Source organism: Xiphias gladius, chromosome 4 (genome assembly GCF_016859285.1).
Source record: "Xiphias gladius isolate SHS-SW01 ecotype Sanya breed wild chromosome 4, ASM1685928v1, whole genome shotgun sequence".
Classification (NCBI taxonomy): Eukaryota; Metazoa; Chordata; class Actinopteri; order Istiophoriformes; family Xiphiidae; genus Xiphias; species Xiphias gladius.
Window position 1 is genome coordinate 4,301,132 of NC_053403.1, and position 27,978 is coordinate 4,329,109.

The window sequence follows — 27,978 nt, forward strand, 5'->3', positions numbered from 1 at the left end:
CAGGTGAGAGAACTGCTCTCAACGCTGGCACACCAACCGCTTACGGGGTTACTTTGTGGACTTGGCGACGACAGCCCTGCCGTTGGACTGTAAAAGCAGCGCGTATGGTTCGACAGAGGCATGTTTTGGGCTCTGGCACTGGGCTGGGTTGTGGGCTGCTCTCGACACGCAAACCTGGCAACCCTGCGGGCGCCGCGGGGCTGCGAGCACCCCGGGTCGCCCGACGGGTCGCTTCACGCATGAGGCGGTACAAAAGGTGGGATAACATGGAAGGCGTGCGAGACCGGTTTCCGCGGTCCGAAATGTGTGCGGTGCACCCGGTTACTGGGGGTTAAACCGAGATTTAAAAAACAAAAAAAAAAAACATAACGGTGATGGAGACCGACCGTTACACCGAGCCACGAAGTTAGCATAGTTAGCATAGCTAGCGTCAATGTTAGCTCCGGTAACTGTTAGATTTCATCTTTCTTACACCGCCAAGGAAAAACAGGCTGCCGAATCCCTTCCAGATAGTCCAGTTACGCCCCCCTTGAACCCCGTGGGTTTAGGGAAACGACGATTCGTCAGATTTCCACCTTGGAAATTTAACTTTTGGCCTCATGTAAAACCGAACCATCTCCATCCAGCAGACCTAAGCTAACGTTAGCTAGAGTACCTACATTCACGAGTACCTACATTCACTCACCGAGCACTTTTATTAGGAACGCCATGATAATAATGATACCGGGCAGGGCCTCCCTTTGCTGTCAAAACAGCCTTTGAAATCATAATCTGTCCCCGGACCACAAATCGTTCTGCTTTCGCCGAGCTGCCGGCATTGTGTAAAGTCAGTTTTATTTATATGGCCCAAAATCACAGATCACAAATTTTGCCTCCAGAGGGCTTGATAATTAATAATCGGTTCAAGCGTTGACACCCTCCACCCCTAGACCCTCAAAAAACATCCTTCAAAACTTCCCCACAAAAGATAAAACAGGAAAAAAAAGACAAGAAAAAAATAATTAGTTCATTTTAAGCCTTGCCTAGTTCAGGGTTATACAGGTTTAGTAAATTCCGTGCCGGTTTTGTGCTTGTGCTATTTAAACGATGAGTGAGCACATTTCACTCATCTCCAGCTATTTCACTCTCAGGTTGTGTCCGGGTTGTGACCGCTGCTGATGCTGCCGCTGCCATGCAGTCGGTGCTGGGCTCTGAACATCAGAAGTAAGTAAAACACTTCTGATGTGTCACTGTAGTGTTTCGTGTTAAGGCCCATCCTTCGTCATTTTTCAGTTTTAGGTAAGCTATCGCACGCAGTTATTATTTATGTATTTACTCTGCAGATTTTTATATAAGTGTTTAGTTTAATATGCTTTAGCGCAGTGGAATTTTTGATAAGAAAAAAATTACTGTAGATAAAACAACAAATGTTATTTTGGTATTAATGCTAACGAACTTTTAGAGTACACAAAAGAGAGGCATGGAGCTCATACTGGGGGCTGTGTCTGGAATAACTGCCTATTTATTATAAAGTACACTATGTTTACTGTCCGATATTTTATTTGAGTGTCCAAATTCTGAGTGGAAAATATATGCACTACATAGTGGCCTCAAAAATTCCTAAAATGGAATAGAAAAAAAAAAAAAACAAAAACAGAAAAAAAGTACTGTTGCAATTCATCACATTTTTTTGTACCTCCACACCTGTGATGATGCCAACAACATTTATGATTCATAGGTCTCTGAAATCTCAATTTACTGCTCACTGTAGGGTAAACAACTGAGTACGGCTGCTACTAACGATTACCTTCATTACTGGTTCATCTGAGGATTATTTTATACATTTTTTGATTTCAGAAATTTCAGAAAACCGTGAGGAATTTCATTGTAATTTACCACAGCTCAAGGAGCTGTGTTCACAGCTCGGGCTATGTTCGACCAACAATTCAAAACCAAGAGATTCTCAGTGTACAATCATATATGACAAAGAAAAGCATGAAATTCTCAGAATTCAAAAGCTTGAAATAGTTGCTGATTAATTTTGTGTCGATCGACCAATTTAGAGCTGCAAAGATGAACCGATTAGTTGGCCAAGAAAAGATTATTTGCCATTATTTCACTGTTTTCTGATGTTTTACATACCAAACGATGAATCGAGAAAATATCTGCCAGATTAATCGATAATGAAAATAATTCTTAGTTAAAGCCGTTGACTAATCAAGTAATCGTTGCAGCTCAACTACTGAGTGTCAGTTATATTGGGAGTAGTGAATGAGAGAGTTTTTTCAGACACAGCATGGGCTTCATTTTGCTACACGTACCAGGCTCTGTAATAGGTCTTACAAAGGACAGCTCCTGATGCTTAAATGAATGAAGCCCTACACTTGCCAAATAATTGACACTTTTTGAAGGATAACAATGTAAGACACTTTCGTTTGCAGGTCTCAGGATTCTGGTCTATCAGCACCATGCGCCCTTTGGCCAGTGGACCTCAAGTTAACTCACTTGGACTGGAACCCTGAAGCCACCCTTATTCACTTTCAGGGACAGTACCTTACCATTTGCGATCTGGACTATAACATCTTGCAGGGAGAAATACAGAACATACCAAAAACAAAAGCTGCAGTGGATATTGGAGAGTTTTGCCTTGTAGAAGATTTGGCTTCAGCCCGCTGGTACAGAGGAAGAGTTCAGAACCGAAAAGAGGACTTGATTGATGTTTTCCTCATAGATCAAGGTAATGTCTTGAGTGTCGACATCACCCACATATCCTCCTGTTCAAACGACCTGTTCATTCTACCTCCAAAAATAGTTTGCGGCTTTCTTGCAAATGTGTTGCTGCTTCCAGGTTGTTCTTATTCTGTAGTGGAGGAATACTTCTCCAGCCTGTTCGGAAGAAATGTCACAGGTTACATTCAAGCCCTTCTTCCCCACAAAGTCCTCGTATTGGAAGCCCCTGATATCAACAACGACCTTGTTAGACATGGGTTTGGGAGGCATGTGGACACAGATACCTTCCTCCTCTTGGTTGAGATGCTCACAGATGTACCACTCAAACAAAATGTAGAGCCAGTTCCTGACTTACTCATTGAAAAGCCAAGGGGACAAGAGTTTTGCTTCAAACCATGCAGTTTGCAGGGATACAAACACGTTCTGTCATTCTTTGGGCCTAGATTGAGTTGTGGGACACGTGCTAAAGTGCGAGTAACTGCTGCAGTCAACGCCGGCCTGTTTTTCTGTCAGATGGCCAGTGCGGAAACAGATCTTTGGGAAATGTCAAAGAAGCTGGCTGCAGTTTGTGAGTACAGAACCAAAGAACACAATCAGAAGACTCCAGAAAATCTGGGTTTACTGTGTTCAGTTAAAAGCAAAGATGGGAAATGGTACAGAAGCTTTGTGCAGTTTCTCCCCATGAACTCTCAAGTTAGAGTTTTGTTCATTGATTATGGATTCTTTGAATCTGTTAAAGTCGAGAACATCCAAAGGTTGCCACCTGATCTCTGTTCAACGCCCATCATGGCATTTCCATGCTCGCTCTCTTTGCGGAGTGAGCAGGATGAGGCGAACAAAACTCAGCAGTTGAGTTTCCTCCAGGCAGGCTTGCTTGGAGGAGTGTTGGATATGGAGATCAGTAGTTTTGATGAAGAAAAGCATCTGTACTCCATCATATTGATTGGTGCTGAAGATAATCATGTGAAGGAACCGAAGCCCCTTCAAGAGCTTCCCAGAATGGAAGTTGAGTCAGTTTTTGAGACAAAAGAATTGTCACCTCAGGGTGGCTATTTGTACTATGAGACAATCATGGCCAAAGCATTCGGTAAAACACTGGAAGCAGAAGAGGTGCAGGTAGACACTGTCTTTGTTGCGTATGTCGAGTATGTACAGAATCCAAACCACTTCTGGATCAGAACACAAAAACGTAATGATGAGTTTAAAGAAATGATGACAAATATGACAGATCACTTCAGTCAAATGAACCTGGACGAAGACGTACTGTTGAATCCCGAGCGGGGGACACTCTGCTGTGCAGTTTATGAGGAAGACATGCATTTCTACAGGGGTGTAGTGACAGACACTCTTGAGCATGGAGCTGAAGTTCTTTTTATCGATTTTGGGAACATTGAGAAAGTGCCAAACATGTTGATCAAGAACATACCAGAGGCATTTGCCAGCAAATCAGCTTTTGCCTTTTGTTGTACTCTTGTTAATGTTTTTCCTTTAGATGAAGTCTGGACCAGTGCCAGCTCTGACTTTTTCAGGCGAGCTGTCTCAAACAAAGCCCTGCTAGTCCATGTTGTCCACATCAGACAAAACAAATTTGTTGTTGAACTCTATGAGATGGGGAGTGACAGCAATAAGAGTATCGCTGATCTCCTGATCTCTTCCAAACAAGTTGAATGCTGGAACAACATTTCCACAGGGCCTGTAGGCCAAAAAAACTCAGATGTGACAGAAAAAACAAGGTTCCCAAGATATACTGTGACATCAGACATCAATGAGAATACAGAGAAATGTGATCATTATGAGGAGGAAGAGAACACAAGCAAAAATGAAATCAACAAGGCTCAAGCCCCTGCCAGCTTCAAAGCTTTAAGCATCAAGCCAGGGTGTGAGTTTGCAGTGCAATGCTCTTACATCAACTCTCCATCAGATTTCTGGTGCCAGCCTCAAGATAAGGTTCCAGCTTTGGAAGAACTGATGGATAAAGTTCAGCAATATTACTCAACTAACACAATCCCCCTCCAGTCAGGGGTTAAATGTTGTGTCGCCAAGTCACCTCTAGATGGAAGATGGTACAGGGCCTTCATCACAGAAAAACAGAAAGGTCATGCCAGAGTGATGTTGATTGACTATGGCTTTACCATCCAAATCAAGGAGCATAATCTTCAGGCAATAATGCCCGAATATGTTTATTTGGAAGGACAAGCTTTAAGATGCTGTTTTTCCAACCTGATTGAACCTCTTGACTCCAAAAACTGTGGGGACTGGAGTCCGGACTCGTGTAAGTCTGTGAAAGATTTTGTCCTCAACAGCAATAGCAGTTTGAGATGTAAAGTTGTCTCTCAACTGAATGTGAAAAACAAAGGGCTCTGCAATGTTGTTGACCTCTACAACACCCAAACCCAACAGAGCATAACAAATTGGCTCATGGAACAGGGCATGGCAAGAAAAGCAACAGTCTTAACAAAGCAACTGTCAACAGTGTCACCAGTGTCTTTTGTCTACTCTTCATATGATCTAAGTCTTGGAAATGAAGAACATGTGTACGTGACTCACGTAAGCAGTCAGTGGGAGGTCTACTGCCAACTAGAGAGAAACACTGAAATCATTGAAGAGCTCGAAAAGAATATCTTGGAGGAGAGGGAGAAAATGATGCAAGCCAGTACAACAGCAGTTGTGAGGAAGCTTTGCCTGGCAAAATACTTTGATGGCAAATGGTACAGAGGCTTGGCACATCCTGTTCAGTCGCCTCTGCATCTCAGTGTATTTTTTGTGGATTATGGAAACACCAACATATCTGAGAAAACCCACATCATGTTCATTCCCAGAGACTCAGCCGATTTGTTGTACACACCCATGCAGGCTTTGAAATGTTGCCTTGCTTCAGTGTCCAACAAGGAGCTCTATGCAGATGTCAAGGAATGGCTTGATAGAGCTGTCCTCAACAAGCAAGTGAAAGCAGTCATACTTGGAAAGAGCGAAGATGGTTCATTTGACGTTGAGCTGTTTGATGGAGATGTTAACATCAATGAAAAGGTAAAGGAGCTAATTTTCAGTTTTTCACCTAAACCAAAGACAGTTGTTAGTTTTGACACAAGCTGCAGAAAGACAAAACATAAATCTCTCCACACGGGAAAAACAAAGACCTCAGTCAAGTGCAAGAGTAGACGTAAAGGGCAGTCTTCAAATTCTCCCTCATTGAATCCCCATAGAACTACTCAAATTTGGAATGCACCCCCAACAGAGAAAGAAAACACAAAAAACTATATTCATGGGAAAGTTCAGAAGAAGAACACAAAAATAAAACAAAATGAGGACAAAACAAAGAGCTGTGTCCGTGTACAACCTTGGAAAAACTCTCAAGTAAAACAGCAAAGAGAGTATCGGGATACAAACACAAAGTCAAAACAACCTCAACACACAAACAAAACAGACATCCCTCAGCTCTCGTGTTTGCCTGACAAGAGAGTGAGTGCAGGCCTCAGGGTGCAGTGTTTCGTCTCCCATATCGACTCGGTCAACAGCTTTTTTCTTCAGCTGTCCGAGGATGAACCTGCCATCTTGAAAATGGGTGAAGATCTCAATTCAAGTATCTTAAGAAATTCCTTGAAGACTACCACATCTTTGAGAATCGGTGACCTTGTTCTGGCTGAGTATGAGGAGGATGGTGCTCTCTATCGTTCTGTTGTGAAGGACTATGAAGGGCGTTCTTGCTTCAAAGTTGAGTTTGTCGACTATGGAAACTCAGCAGTCGTGAGGAAGGAGAATATCCGCTTAATTCCAAAGGAGTATCTCTCTCAACCAAGATTTAGCATATTATGCTCCCTGTTGGACACAAGCACCTATGAAAATGAGGCTTCTTTCACTGGTGCTGTAACAGAGAGGCCTTTCATGGTTGACTTTGTCCGTCAATATGGAACTCATTGGGAAGTCAAGGTTGAGATTATTGATGGAGCAGTTGGTCTTCCAGAAGTACTTGAAGTAGTTGTTGAAAGCAATACCATAAAAGAAAAAGAAGAGGATGCTCCTGCGAGATCAACTGAATTAGAGGAGAAAGTGAGATCCTGTGAACAGAGCAACCTCAGAATAGAAATGAGCGAGAATGAAACAACTAAATCTGAAAGGATGATGCCTATTGCTGAAGGTGAAAATGCTGAAAACATGCTGAAAACACCAGCTGTCAAACTGTCAACCAAACTGAATGTAAAAACTTGCAGGCTCCATAGAAGGAGGCCCACGACAAACAAGAGAGATTCAAAGAAAAATCAGAGGCAAACAGCCACATCCTCTCTCAAAGCGATGAGAGATCATGCTGATGCATTCATGCCTCCGATTATTCAAGCTAAAGCAAGGGAAGATGGAAAAGTTCTGTCAGTCCAGAGTAATGGGGATTTTTATGTCAGACTAGCTAGGACCGGTTACCTGCTTGCTGCATTGGAAAACCGCATAGCTGACAACCTTTACAAATGCAAGATGGTGGTTAAAGAGGATGTCAAACAAGGCCTCAAGTGCTTAGTTCAGGTACACACAGACAACAAGTGGCAGAGGGCTGTTGTTCGACATGTTGGAGGGGAAAAATGCAAGGTCCTCCTGGTGGATCATGGAATAACAGAAGAAATTCAAAGTGGCTCGATCCGACAACAGTGTGGCGACCTGACAAAAATCCCATACCTTGCAGTGCTGTGCAAGATAAACTGCCTTGGGCTCAGTGAGGGACAGAGTGCTCACAAACTGTGGAGTGAAACTCTCAAACCAATGATAGGCAAAGAAGTCAACTTGGTGTTTGTGCGTTATTCAGAAGCTCATAACCTTTGGATGGTTGAAATAGTTATGAATGGACTATTCCTCATTCGTAAAATCACAACATCACTACAGCAAAATGAAAGGATGATCCCGTCACATGCTGAAACCCAAAACGAGGCTGAAGTGGAAGAACCCAACTTGGACACAAGCACTCCCCAGCAACTTGCCTTTGCTCCTGTTGATATAGACAAAGTATACCCTGGCTTTGCCGCTGCAGTGACAACTCCCTTTGAGTTCTGCGTTGTTCTTGAAGACTTGCTTCTTATCATGAACAAAATGTCCATCATATTGGACGACCTCCCTGGGCAGATGTCTCCTCTCCCCGAAGCCCACCTCATCCCTGGCACCTGCTGCCTGTTAAAATCAGACTCCAAGAACAAGTGGTGCAGGTCTGAAATCGTGCATGCCGACACCACTGTGGACCTAAACCTGGTGGATTACGGCCATTACGAATTCATGCCACACAAAGACCACTCCAAGCTGAAGAGGCTTCCGGAGGAGCTAATGAAACTTCCAAAAGTGACGTACCCATGCATTCTGCGAGGAGTGAAGCCAGTTGGAGTGAACGAACAGTGGACCGATGAGGCGACGGTCTTCTTCCAGCAACGTTTGTACCGGAAAAACCTCCAGATCTTCTTCAGAGAGTTTGTGTCAAACACACACTGGAGGGTGGACATTGTGGCAGATGGCGTCCATGTTGCCAAGGAGCTGGTGGATGCTGGACATGCCAATTATATAAACGTCATGCTAGGACTCAGGTGTGCTTCAGTCAATCTGTTTTCACATCTTTTAATACATTCTATGGAAGTAGTTTTCAGTCAGCCTTTTATTTCTTTATTAACAATTACTTTGAATTTATATTCTATACACCACACAATTTTTTTAGATTATTAAGCAAGGCAGTATGAAATGAAAAACTAATTTTATTTGTCAGTAGTCATTGCAAGTATTTATTAATTTTCAATAGAAAAATAAATCAGATTAAAAATTACAATAATATCTTATTGAAAATCTTAAATATTCACATCGCCAACATTTTGTAGTTTGAGAGTTAAATTGTTTTGATTATTGCAAAGGCTGCTACACAGCATGACCAGTAGTTCGTTTGCATTTTTCCCTCCATTCATTTCTCTGGTTTATATTACCAAAAACACATTCTGAGCCAAATGCATATTCTGTCCTCACCATCACCATATTAACTGTAAATCTTAACAATCACTTCTTGCAGCAGGAAAAAAAAATAATTTCCCTGTCCTGCTGCCAGGACAGGGAAAAGAAAACTGTGTACAACAATTCAAGTTAAATACATAAAACCTCACCTTGTTTCTGATACATTCAGGTTCCAGGAACAGATCCCCCAAAAAGCCCCTCCTCAAGGCCCCGACAGTGAGGAAGAGTGTGGCCAGGAAGATGAAGGCTCTGATGGGAAGTCAGATCTCTCTGCTGAGGCCACTGGGGAAGCCGAGGGGAGGATGCCACACAGCGCTTTGTCTAGATCAAGTCGATGTGAGAAAAATGTATTTTTAACACATTTTGTGTATTGGCGGAGAGGGAAAGGTTGTATGATGACATGAACCAACACACCAGAGAATTTAAAAAATAATCCATTATCTGAACCGCATTATGTATAGAGAAATATTGACAAATTAGGAAGAGAAAATACCATAGTGAACTGAACTGGAACCACATGGTGGCTGAAAGTTAGAATAATGTGTTCATCAACCTAAAACACCAACGTGTGATTTGGAAAGCGTACAGTCCGCTCACTTTTTCTTGTCTTCTTCTGTTACAGGTTTCCTGATGTGAAGGCAACCACAGCGGTTCAGTCCTGTGGCTAGAATGACCAGCGAGGCGTTGTTTCCGGGGTGCCCAGCGTCGCATTATGACAAGTGACGTACACTACTTGTGGGTTGTTTTGGTTAAATGTTTAACGCCCCCCAGCATTTTGAGGGCGAGTGCTGCTCTAGAACCACATTAACCTACCTTCAAATTACCACCACTACCTTTAATTCACATTAAAATGTTATTGTCAAGACTTAGCTGTATTTGTTTACGGGGAAACTCATGTTTAGTTTTGTCGACTTAGTTTGAGCACTTTTGAAGATTTTTTTACGTGAGCAGCACCATGTTATTTTCCTTAAATCCACAAGTAATTCGTGTTAGTGAACAGTTCAGATAATTTCAGATAGTTTGATAATTTTCTCTTAATAAGATTGAAAAGAGCTGTTTTCTTCATACAGGGTCTTTACATTGATAAGGTACATATTTTGAAAGTTAAATTCATTTTGTGTATCCATTCTAAACTGTTCTAACAGTGCTTTATGTTAAAAAAAAAAAATAGTTTAATGATTAGAACTAAACATAATGTAGCCGAGGAGACATTCGTTTAAGTTTAAATTCCGCATTTAGGTCTTATTTGTTAACTTTGAGTTTCACTGAAATTTGACAAGAAATTATTTTTCCGGATGAACAAATAAATGTATCCAGTTACTAACTCCATGAGTAAATGCATAAGAAGCATAAGTTAGTGAACAGTTCACATATTTTGAAAGCTGGGTTTGAACGTTTTACAATGACTCTCTTCTGCTGAACACATCATTTGAGTTGAATGCAGTGAAGCCTTTTCGGGTGCAAGAATAAATCCTTACTGATACGCATTGTGATGTCACACATTTTTTCCTCTTAGCTAGACGTGGCACAGAGGGTCATCAGTGGTGTGGGAAAAGTGAAACACAGAGAGTAATATCACTCGTGCCTCTGTAAAAAGCAACTCCAGCACAGGAAAATTGCTAAAACTGACACATACTTTAAGAGCAAATTCCTGAGGTGACCTGCACACAAATTACAGCTCGTGGTTCGCCACTGGATGGCGTCATTGAGCCGTGAATGATCGGCCTTGTATCTGGAAATGGTGCTGGACACTACATCACGCATCCCTCACCATTTAAACAGTATAACGTGAGGTCTATTTATCTAAGAGTTGTGCGCTCAGTGCTCTTCGAGGTTCTTCTGTGAGGACCAGTCCCTCACCAGTGTCTTTCATACAAATATTATAAGGAAGGACGTTTCGGGTCAAAGGTCAGATGTTTAATACAGAGGTCACAGTTAGACGTGTTGTTGCACTGGACTACATTATATTGAAAGTTGTTTCTAATTTATCTGCCCAACGTGGGCATGAATATTAGAAATGTGTCTCAGTATTATAGAGTCGGGGACAGCACCCTCAGAACATGTAACTGAATTAACACCTCATTGGGTAAATTCCATATTATGGTGATTTTTGGAGTGGAAACAAGTAAATACGACCCCTGCAGCATTAATAAAATGAGGCATTAAAAAACGAGCCTTTCTACGAATGCTAATGCGCTCTTACTTTTCATTTCATGTACTGAAAAAATAGAAACAAACTACACAGTCACCGTGGCCTGTTCAGAAGTTTGGGCAACCTACTAAGTCCTTGCTTAGTAACCCCACTTTTGGCAGATATCACAGCTTGCAAATGTCTTTTTTTTTGTAGCCAGCTAAGAGCCTTTCTATTCTTGATTTAGGAGTCTTTCGCCCACTCTCTACCCACAGATTTTCAGTGATGTTGAGTTCGGGGGACTTGTGGCTCTTGGAAGTAGTTCCTGTTGGTTTTTGAGGTCTGCTTTGACTCATTGTCCTGTTGTAGAAGCCAGCCTCTTCTTAGTTTCACCTTCTGGACTGACCGCATCACATTTGCAGCCAGAATCTGCTGATACTTGGTAGAAACCGTCTGTGCAATGTTTCCTGTGGCACCGGCTGCCACATAACCCCAGAGCAGAATATTTCCACCCTCCCAACAGTTGGCAACGTGGGGTTTACTAAATAACGACTGCCCAAACCTTTGCACAATTAAATTTTTTTTTCAAATTCATGAAATAAAAAGTAACAGTGCATTCAGATCTGAAGCTCATTTGTTTTTTCTCTTTACTGCAGTGGTTGTATTTATGTATTTTCATTTCGAAAATCAACAAAATATCTAATTTGCTCAGGGTTTTCGAACTATTTCATACAACTGTGTTTTTACACCCAGCTTATCAGGTACACTTAGCAAAAAGTAATGTAGTCTAATACAGCAGATCAAACCTTCATGAAGGTTATAATGGTTAAAACGGGTTTAACTTTATGGTCATTTTTGGAGGCTGTAGTTTGTGTTACTGTTGAACTGTACTGGCCTATATAGGGACGTGTTTCTTTTATTTAGCTCAGCCACACTGGTATGAACAGGGTGGACAAAATAATAAAAATCCCCGTTAGAATAACACAATACGGTCGAACCGCATCAGCGACTACATCCAGAATCCATCCAAAATGATCGTACAGTTGAATCAGCAGCTCTCCGAAACAACAAAAACGGATCATCACAACCTTCATGAACTATGGCAGGACTGCTGCATTAGACTGCATTAGTTTCAGCCAGGTGTACCTAATAAACTGCCTACTAAGTGTATGAATACATGTGTATATAATGAAGAAGTAGATAACTGAAGAAAATTATCAATAAATCTCGATTATTTAATTAATAATTTAATTTTAACTTTAGTAAAATGAAATTAAGCCCAGTTCTGAAGGGTAGGAGCCACCATCCCTCATTCAGAGATCTGAAACCAAAATCCCGCTCCTTTCCGTTTTCACAAATCTTTCCGGTACTAAAACCGTTGTTCAGTTTGTGTGTTTTAGCGTAATCGAAGTTTTAAAAAAAAAAAGTTACTGTCAGAAGTGGGATTCGAACCCACGCCTCCAGGGGAGACTGCGACCTGAACGCAGCGCCTTAGACCGCTCGGCCATCCTGACACCTGCGGGAAGCGGGTCACGCCGCGCTAATTAGACAGTTGTCGACGCGCCTGCGCGTCAGCTGAACGATGTTCTCCGGTTTTACTTTGAATTTTCAACTCGAGTGGAACGGCAACGTCGTAACGTTGCGGGGGGGGGCGGGCGACGTCGGGTTCTCAATCCCGGGGGAGAAGACCTCGAAGCGGGTGTTGACGTTGCGCCTATATACCGCCGTGTCGATTCTCCCTGGAGCGTTACGGAAGGCCGCGTTCACGTTTGGACTACAAATCCAAAACGAACGTCGATGCGTGTAGTTCTGAAAAGCTCCCGCGACGTCTTGCGCAGCAGCGCGTCGGGTTGTTCACTTCCGGGTCAACGGTCGGTAAAAGTGTTTTAAAAATGCGTTTAAAAAAAAAAAAAGACACTATATCGATATATGGACGTCACGTCGGCGCTTTTTGTTTTTTGTCAACCGACGATGCGTAAAAGAAAACGTCACGTACGCCGCGGAATTGGCTCAATGATGTTTGATTGATAGGTTGAACCCTCACAAACCGCGTTAGGTTGTAACAGCTTGGTGCCGCAGCTAACGGGTCATTTTGGTCCTCGGTTGTTCTGCCGATTGTCTCCTCACGTAGTCGTTCAGTCTATAAAATGCCACCAAAAAAAACAAAACAACGTAAAACAGTCCAAAACCTTAAAGGTATTCAAATTAATGTCACGTGACCGCGAAAATAAACAAAATGTCACATTTTAGAAGCTGGGACCAGAAAACGTTTTCCATTTTTTTTTTCTTGAAAAATGACTGGAACAATTAATTGACTATTGATTTCCTTTTGATTGCTACTTTGTGCTTCAGTATAAGTCACATTATAATATTATTATTAATAATCAGAGTAAAAGTCCTGCATTGAAATTCTACTTAAAAAGTACAAAAGAATTAGCCAACCATTGTACTTAGTTATCAGGATCCCCTGACTGCCTGCTTGCAGATGCAATGAGTCCCACTTAAATCAATTTAGTTCATAGCTTCTGCATGAAATCATCAATACCCCAAAATAAAGCTCAGATTAGCCCTGCACAGGCCACATGGGGGGAAAAAAAAGACCACACTTCCAGCCTGCACTGTTGAAAAATCTGTATTTATTAATGATTTACAAAAGGCTAAACATGAAACCATTTAAATGATTCAGTTTATTTTGAAACCTAAAAAGGAATTGTGGTTGTTGTGGTTGTGGTTGTGGTGGTGGGTGGGGGGGGCACATCTGTAGTGTTTTTACAGGTCAGCTTTTATAACAGCATCTTATCTCATGTGGAATCTGTTTTAGTGTCAGGCTCCTGTAGCGAAAAAATAAAAATAAATCCACACACAGGATGGAGTCACTCAAACAAACTGCAGAAGGGAGATAACATTTGAAACACCACTATTTTTAGGTTTGGTTTTGTTTTCTTTTTTGTTTTTTTTTGTTTTTTATACTGGGGGGGGGGCACGCTGGGGTTTGAAGTGCGTTCCTTTTCTACATCGGCAGAGCAGCAGCGGTGGTGAATATGATTATGGAAATTGTGTGTGTGTATATATATAGGTATTTGTACAGTCACAATTCTGTCACCGTCACTCCAGTCGTTAAAAGCATCCGGACCCCTCCAACTACAGCTGGTGTGAAAAAACAGAACCTTCCTGGTCTTTAATGCAGAAAAACGCAGATCATCCTCCACAGTACGAGAGGTCCCAAATGTAATCCACTTCTCACTTCCACAGTTTGCCGATACATATTTAATATTAAAAACAAGTTTCTGTGCAAGTATGGTTTTTCCCACAAGGTTTGAAATAAATATCTGTAAAGCAAAAGGAGCAAGGACTTGAAGAGTAGTGTTCATTTCTTTTTTTTTCTTTTTTTCTTTTTTTTATTGTGAAAACCAGCATCAATCACACTGTGAATGAAAGGAGTTAATTTTTCCGGCTTGAATTTAGGTTATAATCCAGTCAAATTAATTTCACACAACTCTGCAAAAAAAAAAAAAAAAAGACTATTTGATTTAAAAGAAAGTAAAATGAAAGTCACCTCAGGTTGGGGCGAAACATTTAAAAATTTTAACTCCACTGACAGTGAGGAGCAGCAGGGAGACAGTCCAGTTTTGGCCAAACTTCCTGTTGGATTTTCTGTCACCAAAATGCTGTTACGTCACATTAGTTTTGCAGTTTTTAGTAGCCTGGCAGGTTTCTACAGTAGTAAAAGAGTGAGACAGTTGTGGACCCGAATATTTACAGTAATGTTGTGCACTTAAAGATCCTTCTCTGGACTGTACAATCCTCCTCTGGAGAATCTTTCAGAGTTTAGCTAAAACATCACAAAAGAAAAGAAAAAACAAAAAAAAAAAAAATCCCATGCTTTCTTGCTACGGAATGAAATAACAGTGTTTTCACTCACTGAGAATTTAAATTTAAAAAAAAAAAAAACAAGAAAATAAAAATAAAGACCGGTCTGGAGCTCAACCTCGGGCATTTCTGCTGGCAAGAAGGAATTAAAAGTGTGAAAACAACATGATGCAGAAACAGAGCATAAAATAACACCGTAAAATTGTTCGTATTTCAGTAAGCTATTTAAAAAAAAAAAAAAAATTAAAATGAGAAGAAACCTTTCTCCGTCCCTTGCCCCCAAAACCATTTTACAAACAAAAATATATCCCCCCTTTGTCGTGTGATTCTCAAATTCTCACTAGATATAATTAAAACTTTTTTACAGTGCTTTATCATTATATATCTTTGACAGACCTTAACGAGGGGGGAAGAAATTTTTAAGCCATAAATGTCTCTCCTATTGCAACGATATAGCTACGTCAAAATAGTGAATGGTCCAGTTATCGGATGATTAAAATAAAAAAATAAAAAGGGGAAAACAACACAAACAGGAGGAGACAGTCAGTGGTAGGGAAGCGAGCGCCGGCTCTCTCGACCTGTTTTTTTTTTTTTTCTTCTTCTTCTTCTTCTTCCCCCCAGGAGCACCTCAACGTTACCGTGGTGACGCTGGCGTCGAGGTGGCACTGGGAGGTGAAAGGCTCGGGTCTACTGTTTGGTGTTGAGCTCGTTCTCCAGCTCCGTGAGTTTGCGCGAAGCCTTGACCTTGTTGGAAACCTCCTTCCCCTGAGAGAAGAGACGCTGGCGCTCCTTGAAGGTCAGACTCTCCGGAGCGCCGCTGGGGATCGAGTTCTCCTGCTCCTGACTGCAAGACACGCACAGGTTGAGGGTTAGAGCCCACGGTTTCTGCAGGGTTCACCGAGGTTAAATCCAAGACTTTGTTAGACCTTTTTAGTTACATGGAAAACACATGGAAAACTAGTATGGAAGACGTGGCCTACAGCATTACTAAGTCACATTGTTTCGGTGCTTCCCAGCAGCATGTAGGAAGAATTCCCAAGGATACATTTAATTAAATTACCACAACATGCTCCCAACGCGAAAAGACATTTAAAATGATTCTTTCCTTTAAGTTCACATCAGTTTTTGCTGAAGTCGACACTTGTCTAGCAGGAGATGATGAGTTTCAGACAGAACCACGTCCTGCAGCGAAATCCACTGTCCCGCCAATCCCACTTTTACTTTAGTTTTTTGGGCGTATGACGAAAGCATTTGATAACTAACACGACTTGCTATGGCAAGCAGGAGGAAATATTGAAGACTTTTATAAATTAAACTGAGGACTTTTTGTTGAATTAAATAAAGACCTGCAGATACCCTGGAAATATACGGAGCTGGTGTGTTGAGATTTGGTCCAACCTGTGACGTCTCTACCTTGACACTTTGGTGATCACGGTTGTGTCCCGAATCCATACCACAAACTGAGCAGGTTAAGTGAGTGTGCACACCTTCATTTTTAAATGTGTGCTCTTGATGGATACCGTCCCACAATGCAACGCAACAAGGAAATGCAGGAGCTGCTCATAGCTATAAAAAAATTTATAATAGATGGAGCTGAAGCGGCTCAATGAAAACCTAAGGAATAAAAAAAAAAAAAACTACTGAATGTTGTTAAGTTTAATCGCTTGGCATTTTAAAGTTGCAGTTCGATTGACGTCCCCCGGCGCAGGTTTCGCATTATTCTCTGTTTGTACACAATACACACATTAATTTATAGAGAACAGCAAAACAATATACTATAAAGATTAGTATATATTTTAAATCAGTTTCATCAGTTCAAAGCGTGAGCCTATACAGGTAAACAACATGTTCAAATATAAGGGATGGTGGGGGAAAAAAAACACGCATTGCCAGTGAACTACCACCTGAGACACGTAGCTTGTATTTTAGGGTCTTCACAGAGGAGGGTGAAAACATCCGTCTCTTACTGTTGACGAAACGGGCGTGACGTGTAAGGATTTAAAGCTGAGTAACACCTTCTCACGTAAAAATCCGGGTTCCGTCTCCTTCCTCAAGTTGTGATTTTTAAAAGAAGAACTGCGCCTTGGCGACTAAAGCCGTGCGTCGAGCCCCACGCTGGTACACCACGTTTCGCCCGCGCTGCTTTTTAAACTTCCTCATTACAATTGAGAGAGTATTACTGACAGCATCTGTCAAGCGTTGGTACGGTGCTGTATTACCAAACCCCCCCAGACAATTAATACTGTAGGGACTTGTCCAGCGGAAAGACTTACCTCTTCGTCCATTTGTCTCGCGGTTCCTTGTAGACTTCTCCTGATCCTACAACTCCTGCCAAGTTTCCAGTGTACGAGTTAAATCCTGTCCGGGGGTCAGGAGTCACACAGCAGACAGACAGAGCAGTGAAAAGTCATGAGTCAGCATGGTTCAGACGCAGGTCGTGTTATCCGATAAAAAAAACGTGTGGGACAGAAGCTGCTGGGTGACGGCTGACAAGCTGTCCGGTGTTTTGACTTTCATTCCGTCGTAATAGTTTCTTCTAAAAAGTTAGGTACACAGTTACTGTACTTACAAACATAGAGACTTGGGGAAAAAGCTAAAAATTTTAAGATAACTGATGGTTTCAAACAGTATCATGGCCACCAGCAACCCAGCAGCTTCTGGGGTCGACATCACTTCATTTCTCACAGACCAGCCTAAGCAGAAGGAAGGAAGGAAGGAAGGAAGGAAGGAAGGGAACGAGTTCTGGAAAAGCATTCGGCAGAAAAACCATCAGATCTCATTAAACTAGAGCAGCGAGCCGAGAAAAGAGAAAGAAGAGAGCGTTAAAAAAAAAGAAAAGAAAAGCTGTTAAAGGGCCATTCCAAAGCAGCAAAATGGTCTGTGGAAGTGTCAGGTTGGATCTGAGGCCGAGGTCACCGTCAAACACCTCTGGCCTTTACTGCTGATGGTCTGGAGCCCCGGGGTGCTACTGTCTTCGTTAAGTCCTCACAAGCCAATACATATGAATTTGGTGGGTCAATACAGTCCAAGAAATGACCGTACAGTCAGAATCAAACCAATCCACAAATTTAAGATCTAATTCAAAGCCAAGTGCAGAGGTGTATTTTTGAAAAAGAAGAAACGAGAGAGGGATGATATAGGGCTCGGTCAAAGCCAGAGAGTGTGACCCCAACCTCTGACCCCAAAGTAGACGTTAAACAGTTGGCTCATGTGTCCCTGTGTCTTTCCAAACTGCAGCTTTGTGCGGGCCAAGTGCTTGTCCGAGCGCTTCGCAACTATTTGACCCAAGAGTCGGCAGATTTTTATTTTCCAAACAAACACTACCACAAGGAAGAAAAAAGATGAGTTCCTCCCTGCTGGTTAAAGAGGTGTTTATCAGTAAATGCTTTGGCTTGAATAAAAAAAAAACCTGCAATCAGCAGGCGACGTTCCAAATTTCTGTCAAATGCAGAACATCAACCAATGTCACAGAAAGACCAAAACCAACCACATAAACCGTCTCACCACAGCAGGTCAGAGGTGCCCCGCCTTTTTTGTCTGACGAACGAGCTCCAGCGCCTCTTTACCGACATCGCCCAGCACGTCCACCGCCTGTTCTTTTGAACCCACTTTAAACCAGATGTTACTTAACCCCATCAACTATATGGGTTTACAAGTGGTGATGTTAGCGCTTGGTCTAAACATCAGCGAAACACCAATTTATTATCTTGTCTGTGTTCATTTCCCTTCCAAACACATTGTGGATATTTTTCCTACATCCTCATCATTTCTATTTTTTAAAATTAATCCGAGCTTCATCATCATCCTCCTCCTCCTCCTGCTGCGTAACCTCTGGTTGGAAATCACTGTGCTGTTGCAACAAATGTGTATTAATCCGCAGCTGCGGCGTTTCCTCCTGTTTGACTAACGTTTCCTAAGAACCAGCTTTTTCAGGAAATCGCCTTGTAGAGCGTTTCTTTAGAAATGACAATATACATTTGTTTGTGAGCAGGAACCCATCGGCTCGGGGCCGAGTGCCGCAGACAGACTAGAGAAATACTGAGAGATGGACTAACGCATTGTTGGTTTTGGTCTTTTCATGGGATTTGCTGACAGTCAGAAAAATATATTAAAGAAAAGAAAAAAAAACCCACCAGCCGTATCCTGCGTGCTACAAAATCTCATTTCACCTGTGAAAACACTTTCAGCCAAAAAGCAGGAACTAATCAGAGCTCTGTGTTTAAATTGAGAGAATAAAACCCTGCAGACTCTCTTCATGGTACAGTAATGGACAAAAAGGGGCTGTAAGGAAACTCTGGATCCAAACAGTGAAGTCGAGTACTTCTCTCCTGTTGTGCTAATTATTAGAAACAGTGGTTGGATCCTACCAGATGACAGCAGGTGCTGACCCAGGGACAACCCGGGACTTAGACATTAGACATCCAGTCTCAACTCTGCTTGGTTGTCTTTCAAAAAACACAACTCGGAATCCAGATGTATATTGGTCTTGTGTTTCAGATGAAATAAAAATGAGGGAGAGGGGGGGCTGGTACAGTTCAGATGCAGACACTGTGACAGGCTGTGAACCCAGATGGATTCCTCCAGCTGGCAGCTCCGGGGCTCTTTTTTTTCCCCCCCTTTTTTTTGGGGGAGGGGGTTGAGGGTTTATAGAGCGAAAGCAGAGAGAGCTCTAAAGTGTAGTTTGGTACGGGATCAAGAAGGGCCCTACTTCAGCCCAAACCACATAAACACAAACTGGCAGAGAACAAAGTGACCACGGAGGAGCAACCCTCGTTCGAGGCCAGTTACATTCCTCCGTGGAGCCAAAAGAGATGGAAAATTATACTTCTGGCACCGCCACTGAAAATTCCTCAGATTCGCATAAAGTCATCCTCTGGCTTTTCATGGGCTGTCAAAGGTAGTGAATGTTTTTCTTTTACTCTGGTGGAGTTATCTTGGAGGCCAGTGGATGATAAAAACCTCAGCTTTTTGTTTTTCTGTACCAGTGCACAGTTTTTGTTCGAACTGCCATCTCTGGGGAATCGGTGAATTTGTCCTTCCTTTGTAGCTTTCTCCAGTTCGTGCACCTTCTGAGGCAAACTAGCATCAGTACTGTTTTTCTTGCGGTTTTATTCTGATTTCAAAAATATCTCCGTTTCGAGAGGGGGCCGCATTTTTATTAAAGTCAGACTTGGGTTTCTGGAGCTGCCAGCTGAACAAATCACACTCATCGAATACACTCGGAGAGTCATAATGTCAGGGGAGCCAGAGACTCAGGTGCCGTTTGGTCACCTGAACCTGCCGCAGAGCCCTGTGAGGGGTTGTATAGTAAGGTTTAGTAAAGCTGCAGCGTTAGACGGCGTCACAGCTACGGCAGAGACACAGACTGACAGGCGAAATGAAGGACAGCCGGGTCGGCTGACAGAGCCGAGACAGGCAGACGACAAAGCACATACGAGGGGGGACAGAGCAGTTGGGGTGGGGCAAATTAACGGACAAACCAACAGGAGACAGACAAAGTGGGGAAAAGGAAGCAGAGACAAAAATTAATAAAGGCAGCAGGGTGCAGCCTGGTGGATGCTACGCACAGGCAGTAAAAAGCAATAGACATCAAGCCGGTTACTGGGGTGAGCTCCTGGCAGCCAGAGTGCAGTGTTTGGAGTTTATGATGCATGTATGTGTGTGTGTGTGTGTGTGTGTGTGGCAGGGTGGTGAAACATGCAGATTTTCTTTCTGAGGGGGGTGGGATGGGTGGGTTTGGGGTAGGTAGTGGGACGTTAGTGGGATGTTTTTGGGTTGTTTTTTTTTTTTTCTCCTGAATTTGAGTGACAATAATGCAACACAGAGTTCCCGTGAGGTCCTGGATGGGTTTTAAGTGTTTAATGAGCGGCAGGGATGGAGGAGGTTTATGGTGAAAGTGAAGGCAGCTGGCTCCTGGACCTCAGGTTGTGACGACCTTCACGCTGTGCTGCATTTGAAGCTCTGTTTTTGCCTGTGGATCTTCAAACTGCACACATTTACAGCGTCGCTGAGCCCCGATGAGGGAGAGTTAGACCAAACGTTTTTGCTGCTGATAACTCATGTCTGCGTGTGACCATGTATCACTGAAGCTCTGCATTATTTCACATAATTTCTGCGCTGGTACTGTATAACGTTACTGGAGTTTCTGTACCGGTACCAAGACCATATTTTTTTTGGAGCCTTGCTTTGATAATTATCAACATTTTATTTTACCAAACAAAGCCGTAGTTCTCAGATGTCAGACGTCTAAGCAGAAACATTTGGATGAGAATTTAGCTTTAAAAAAACTGTCTACAATTGGCAAGGTTTTGAATTAAATCAGGAACTGGATCTGATCAAGGAACACACAAACAATATTAGAAATTTGACCAGACGTCTCAGTATTTGAAAGCTTTATACTCTCTGCCACAGACACAATTCAGTAGTCGATACCAAAAGCAGTATCGAGGTACAGAAGTCAGTCTTGTCCTCATTCATTTGACACCAGCAGAGAATCTGAGATTATTTATATATATATATATTGCATAGTGTTGGGTGTAATGATTGAAATCTGTGTTTATGTTTGGATCTATGATTGAACTTAGTATTTTGTTGTTTGCTGGTTTGTATTTTTTTCATCTTGCAGCTCCTTAGATTTACCTGGGACCTGTCGTAAAGGTCATGTCCATGGAGGTTGATAACTAGTAAGTTAAACTAAAGCACAATTTAATTATTATTACCGTTTCTTTGTCTCATTTTGAAAATATAACATTGCTGGTTTTTCACAGAAAGTGTGTCTGGGTACAGTTATGAAGGCATATTTTCGGAGCAAGAGGTTCAACACGGCTGCCAACTGACTGCAGCTTGACCCCTCTGGTGTTGCTAGATATCGCTTTCCAACAATGAGGCTTTCTGAAGAAGAAAAAAAAAAAAGATGCATATCTTGACAAACCATTTGACACAGGCTGAACCAAGAAAAACAGCCAATCTGTTTAACATTTGATCTGCGTTAAGAAAGGCCACTTGTAACCTCATGATTAATAAGTTTCTTTCGGAAGGAACCATGACCCGAGCATGACCTTTGAAATCTTGAATACAAGCGGCTTTAACAAATAGCTGCCACTAGGTGTCGCTGTGGTCTGAGCAGACTGAGTTATACAGAAGCTCTAAATTTGATCCAGCTCGTTGACAGGAAGATTTAAACCAGAAGGAGCCTTTTAAACAGCCACAGACAAAGAAGAGCCCTTTCACTCAACACACTGCTGCTGTCTGCATTTTTGCATGTTGATGTTGTGGAAATGGGAGCTGATTCTTTTTAGTCGGGTGATTGATGGGTGCGTAAAGCCAATGGTGTGTCTCCTTTCCCTTTAAAGCCAACACCGCTAAGCAGAGCCACGGGGCAGGAATTGGGGCAGGCGGGCAAACCGATGGCTGGCCTCGCCCCCCCGTCCCAAGCAGCAACCAACCAGACACAAAGGAGGCGGCGAGCGACAACACCAACAGTACTATGATTGGCTCTGATGGGTTTCAATCTGCAGCAAAAAGTGGTGGCGTGATTATCGATTGCTTTTTCTGTTCGCTACTGCTGATCGAGGAGGGGTGTGTGATTGGAGGAAGATGAGGGGGGGAAAAAAATTTTTTTACTGGGGACAGGAGGAGGTGTTCAAACAAACCAACATTAAAAAAAAAAATATACAAAACAAATACGATCTGATTGGCTTGAGGAAAGGGAGGGAAATCCTCACATATAAAATAACGAACATAAAGGGATAAATGAAGGGACTGATTGACGACAAAAAAAAAATTTGGACAAACATATAAAAGGAGGAAAAAAGTAGACGGTGGAAATGAAAAGGCAGAACACCTCTCTACTGAAAAACGAGGTCGAAAAGAAACACAAAATAGCACTAAACCATGAAGGAGTGGGTAGTAAATGAAGAGACGAATGAATGAGAGGGAGGTATGGGAGCTGTAGAGGGCGCTGTGGCGAGCCTGACTCCTCTCTCCTCTCCCTGGGTCTACCTTTAAAGCCTCCTGGGGGGATGGAGCTGGGTTTGGCAGGAAGGGGGGGACCTGTACTGTTGGAGTTGTTGACTGGCGGCTGGAACGAGCCAGACAGGAAGATGCCGTCAGAAAGAGGACGGGGCTTGCGCGCAGTGGGCGGCGGCTGAGGCCTGCTGTGATTTGGCGAGGCGGCGGCCGGGAGGTCGCCGTACGACTTCCGGGTCGCCGACAGCTTCACCTGACCTGACTGCCCGCCGCCGCCACTCCCTGCTCGGGGGGCTTCCTTGCCTTCCTCCTCGTTTTCCTCATCGCCCGCGTAGGAGACAAACTTGGCGGTGTAGAGCGTGTCGGGGGAGGCGACCTGGGTTTTGAGGTAGGAGGTGTTTCTCTGTGGGGGGGGCGGGGGGGTGTTAGTAGGGTTGTGGGGGGCGGGGGGTTGGTAATCCCGGGGCAGCGGGGGCCGATACAGACCGGCCGGCTCGTCGGGCGTCAGCAGCTTTCTCTCGGCCTCCTCGTGCTGCCGGCGCCGCTCGGCCTCCAGGCGAGTGTAGTACTCCTCCTCCTGTCTCCTCTAGGGGAGGGACAACCTGTTAGTACGCTCCACTCTCATTGGTTCTCACCTCAGTAACGGACACTAACTGGCTAATCAGCTGCAGACTACAGCTGGGCTTTCTATTTGACGACAAGCACCACTGCACTGCTTCCACCACAGGTGAAACCACATCTGTTGAGACAACTGTCTACCAGACTGACAAGACTCTGAGACAAACTAAACCTGGGCTTCGTTAGACCTGCTCTAACTGGGCCGCCCTACAATAAACAAAGATTTGGTCCGTCTTAGTCCACGATGTCTACCAAGTCTGACAGAACTGATGCACAGAGTCCTAGATCAGGGCTCTCCTTTATAAAACTGGCTTAATTCCATTTCAAGTCTGCTTTTGGAATATTGGAAATATAATCGTCAATTTGTTTTAGCTCTAATGTTGTCGGACATTTACGAGGGGGAAAAAAGTCACTTTTCATCTGTTTATCTTCATGATTTGTTAGACTTGTTTCTCTGGTTTGTGAGAGGAGACAGCTCTAGGAACCACGGCCACGTCTGCCTTAGCCTCCTCTACACCAATTCTACACAGCACATCATTTTTGGAGGGAATCCATTTAAGCATGCCATTTGAAATCATCTCCTGATTACATGTAACAATACATTTAAAAAAAAAATTCAAAACAACTCATAAACGATGCCCATGAGCTGGACTTGTTCTAACGTGCTGTCGCCACATCCACCAGTCAACGCTGATAAGACCAGTTCCTCCTACACTTGACCGGATCTTGTACAGACACTAGGGGCAACGGTGGAAACAAGTCCAGGACTGTGCTGTTCTGTCCCTTGCAAAGTCTGAGATTTCTAGTCTTATAAGTATATTAACAATTTGTCAACGAACCAAACCAAGAAAATCTATTCACTGACCAGCCTAACAAGTCCACCAAACTGACAAGAACCTGACAAGATACTGGAAGAAGAACCTGATCCGCCTGGTCCGGGCCACCTAAAAGCCTGCTCCCTAGACCACCCTGTCCACCACCATCTCCCCTTCCCTCAGCGCTCGGTGTATGCGTGTGTGTGCTCAAACCGTGTATGCCCATATGTGCTTGGCTTTCTGTGTACCCGCAGTTTATACTAAATGGTTTGTGGGTAGGGTTTTGCCTCCGGCCCACCCTGTCTCCATTGGCTGCGCGCTGGTATCTACACTTCAGGGGCCGGTGACGTTACTGGTGAATCTACGCCGGCGGAATGCGCTTAGATTTCTGGGTTTTGGAGCTCGACCAGCTGCTCCGGGTCACATGTGCTCAATCTGGGTGCTTGCCTCTGATGTTAGATCATCTTCACTTATTTTTTTTTAATTTTTTTTTGTGGGTCCGTTTCATGTGTCGAAGGTCTGCTGTGGGCTGAACGTGGTCACGATCTCGTACGTCCTCGCCCTGATCGCCCCTAAGGACACAACGGCCCCGTTAATCTCTAGCGCTGGGGATGTATCCCAGCTGCCTTTGATGGTTTGCATCAGCCCAGTTGGAATCTGAAGAAACTGGGAGGGATTAGTGGGTGCGTGGCTTTGAATGAGTGGGTGGCTGGGTTTCTGAATATGTACAGTATGGATGGCTGAGGGCGGGCGGGCTTTGTTTTTTCTGTGTGCGTGTGTGTGCATGAAGTGGACATGAAGCATGTGGTTTGTTTTTTTTTGGGAAAAGTGGGAGGGTGGGCAGCATTCCCTAAACATAGTGTCTGAAGCGATGCTGGATGGAAATGGTAACAATGAAATTGAATAAAATACAATATAAAATAAAATAAAAACCTCACAAAAATCATAACTGCTCCCGCCCCCCCCCGAAAAAAAAAAAACCAAAACAACTCAGACAACTTCCTGAGACACACCGACAAGGGCCGACAACGACCGACAACAAGAAGAACAACAACAACGCGATGGGAGTCCCATGCTTTAGGTGGGTGGGAGCACATAACGTGACACAGCAACACATCACAAAGGGTGGGGGGGGGGGCACAGGATGAGGACATGCAATTGGAAATCTTTACAATAAACATTAAACAGCTTCAGAATAACAAAAAGTCATAACATCATAAAAACAACATCTTTCTCAAAAAACTATAAATATGTAGGACCTACGTTCTTAAACACTGCAACGGTGTCCTGACTACCATTTAATTTAAACCTCGCCCTTTCAGAGACACGTTTTTCTTCTGATTCATTACTTTAAGGGTGGATATTCACCGAGGAGCAACAGTGACTAAATTTCAGTGGTTTAAAATCTTAAGGGCAAACCACGTCTCTATCCGGTGGTGTAAGCTTCGGGTTCTGTCGCTGCCCCTCGCGGATTTTTTAAAACAACCGGTGGTCTGCTCAGGCCTGAAGCTCACAGGACAAACGCATCGAAAATCACGGCGATAACCCGTCAAATCAGTGGACACAGCACAACGACAAAAACACGGAGTTTGTTTGATTTGACACGTAAGACAGAGATGGATGGGTGGACACCAGATAAGACCACTGCTCATTTAAAAATAAATCTTTACTTTATATATTTGACATATTTTAGGAACATTATGTAATAACCTGAATAGCCTATATTTAGCATTTGAAAACATGTACAGTGGCTTTGCAAAAATATTCAGACACCTTCACTCGTTGCACACTTCAACGTTTGTAAGATTTTTGTTTAAAATTAAATTAAATTTACTTTTTCGGCAAATGATTCTAAACACAAAAACCCACAAGGAAGAACCGAACGTAAACCCACACATCAATGACTGAAATCTCTAATTCACTTATGTTCTTATTTTATATTTATCTTAACCATTTCTGTGGCGCTCCAAACTGAACCCAGATTCATGGGTTACTGTGTAGAGAATGAATTGCCCAAAAAAAAAAAAAAAAACTCAATTTCATCCACTTCAAATTGAACCTACAACACAATAAAGTGTGCAGCAAGTGAGGGGGTCTGAATACCTTCCAAAGCTGCCTTATATTTTAGGGTTAGACCGATATGTTGCAGCTGATATTGGTGCTTTTTTTTTTTTTTTTAAATCCATATGTCATCTACATCTGATATCATGGACGTAAATCAGGCGTTTTATTTAAATGTCCACTGTGTTTCGATACACGTAGCCAAACGGATTACACAATGCTACAGGTTTTCGTTATCGGGAGGTGATTAATGGAAACTGCCCAAGGGTTGAACTCTTTCAACAGATTTTACCATATTAATTACACAGTATTTTAAATAAGTCTATTTAAACCGATAAAACTGTCTTTCTAAAACTCACTGCTGGTTATTTCAACTTCACACCATTGTCTAAACTCTTAATATATCAAATTATGAGGCTTAAACAAAACTGATTAACTCCCACCTAGCACCAGTAGTGAAAACTATTTTACTAGGTAACTGTTACACAGGTTGCACATTATGCTAAAAGTTTAAACCTCACAGGGTCTTCACCGGGGCAGAAATATTAAAAACGGATCAATACATCGAGGTGTAATCAGTACCAGGTGTATTCCATCTGTTTTTATTTCAACTCAGTGCGGTTGAAGCTTGCTCTAAACCAACACACCCAACTCAATAAAAAGGCATTTAATGTAACTTTTCCTCTCCGTGCTTCCGGCGCCAGAAGAACGTCTTCTGTGTGATCAGTATTTCAAAGGTTATTTCAGCCTGAAAATAAATAAAACACATGAAAGCGTATTTTCGGAAATACTGAACAATTTGCTATTTGCAGCTTCGGTGGGAGAATATTATCCTGTAACAGCTCATCTGGGTCCGACCCTATCCCTTTTTTTTTGCCCTGCCTGACTCTCAAACGGCTACAATATCCTCACCGAACATCCTAAACATCCTACCATCGCTCATTTGCATTAACTCTGAACTCGCAGCTACAACAGGTTCACAGACAGACACACCGACCTTCTCCTCTGCCTCTCGTTTGGCTCTCTCCTCCTCCCTCCACCTCCTCTCCTCCTCCTGCTTTGCTCGTTCCTCCGCCTCCCGCTTGCGAATCTCCTCCAGCTGCTGCTTACGCCGTCGCTCCTCGTCCTGCAACTGATCACACGCGCACACACACACACACACACACACACACACACACACACACACACGGAAGAACATGCCAAAAGGCACGCGAAGGCAGACACACATGCAAACAAGAAAACAATTAGTACGACATCAATCGCATGACATTCATTTACAGACCCTGCATACGTATCCACATCAAATGGCTTGTTCAACTGCTCCAACACTAATGTACACTAACATGTTGTGTGTATTGTGAGGTAGTTTGATTTGTCTCACAGGACTGCTCCCGAGGGGAGGAGCAGTGTGCACTGCAAACTCACAGCACAGGCAGACACATATACACACACACACACACACACACACACACACACACACACACACAGCTGAACATGCAACGACATGCAACAACAGCAACCGGAGCAGGGCAGGGCGCAAACATTAAACAGCCCCTTCTTTCAGCTACTTAAGGTGCACTTCGTTTTGTTTCCTCATAAGCGGACGAAACATTAAAAAGGCCCCGCCGAGCAGGAGAGGGAGGATAAATCAGGCGTACCTGAAGTAACTGAAAGCTTAACAGGCTACAGCAGAAAGATTCCAACCATCCCAACACAACCCCAGTGAAATATGGTGACACACCAAACAAACAGACCCTTTCCCTGGTCTGGATGGTGGTTAAAGGGTCCTTTCAACCAAATTACCAAAAAAAATAAAAAAATAAATAAAAATAAATAAATAAA

General features: G+C 43.0%; 2 protein-coding genes and 1 non-coding gene across 5 annotated transcripts in view; 1 reads left to right on the top strand and 2 right to left on the bottom strand.

Moving 5' to 3' along the window:
* Positions 1-11: 11 nt before the first annotated feature.
* Positions 12-10,160, top strand: tdrd15 (tudor domain containing 15). Of its 3 annotated transcripts, none has more exons than XM_040125001.1 (5): positions 12-118; positions 1,131-1,203; positions 2,421-8,261; positions 8,843-9,009; positions 9,296-10,160. In XM_040125001.1, exons 2-5 carry the CDS (start codon positions 1,172-1,174, stop codon positions 9,307-9,309), a joined length of 6,054 nt encoding a protein of 2,017 aa, XP_039980935.1. In that variant the 5' UTR covers positions 12-118; positions 1,131-1,171; the 3' UTR covers positions 9,310-10,160. The 3 variants fall into 3 exon arrangements, with proteins under 3 accessions (XP_039980935.1, XP_039980934.1, XP_039980936.1); XM_040125000.1 differs by lacking the exon at positions 12-118 and adding an exon at positions 154-256; XM_040125002.1 differs by lacking the exon at positions 12-118 and adding an exon at positions 159-256 and having other exon boundaries at positions 2,421-2,716.
* Positions 10,161-12,235: 2,075 nt separating this feature from the next.
* Positions 12,236-12,318, bottom strand: trnal-cag. Its single transcript has one exon. It is a non-coding gene; the product is annotated as a tRNA-Leu (tRNA).
* A 1,879-nt stretch (positions 12,319-14,197) lies between these two features.
* Positions 14,198-27,978, bottom strand: part of afdna (afadin, adherens junction formation factor a) — a 106,845-nt gene continuing 93,064 nt past the window's right edge. The window contains exons 35-38 of the mRNA XM_040125959.1: positions 27,134-27,268; positions 22,676-23,228; positions 16,948-17,032; positions 14,198-15,518 (exon numbers count right to left, since the gene is read on the bottom strand). Coding sequence (XP_039981893.1) covers positions 15,362-15,518; positions 16,948-17,032; positions 22,676-23,228; positions 27,134-27,268 — 930 coding nt within the window. The 3' untranslated portion in view covers positions 14,198-15,361. The remainder of the gene's footprint in view (positions 15,519-16,947; positions 17,033-22,675; positions 23,229-27,133; positions 27,269-27,978) is intronic.

Excerpts from the sequence above, each read along its gene's own strand:
- tdrd15 (XM_040125001.1), top strand. The coding sequence starts at position 1,172 with ATGCAGTCGGTGCTGGGCTCTGAACATCAGAA. Across the intron at positions 1,204-2,420 it reads CTGGGCTCTGAACATCAGAA|GTCTCAGGATTCTGGTCTAT; the intron begins GTAAGTAAAACA and ends TTTCGTTTGCAG. Across the intron at positions 8,262-8,842 it reads AACGTCATGCTAGGACTCAG|GTTCCAGGAACAGATCCCCC; the intron begins GTGTGCTTCAGT and ends TGATACATTCAG.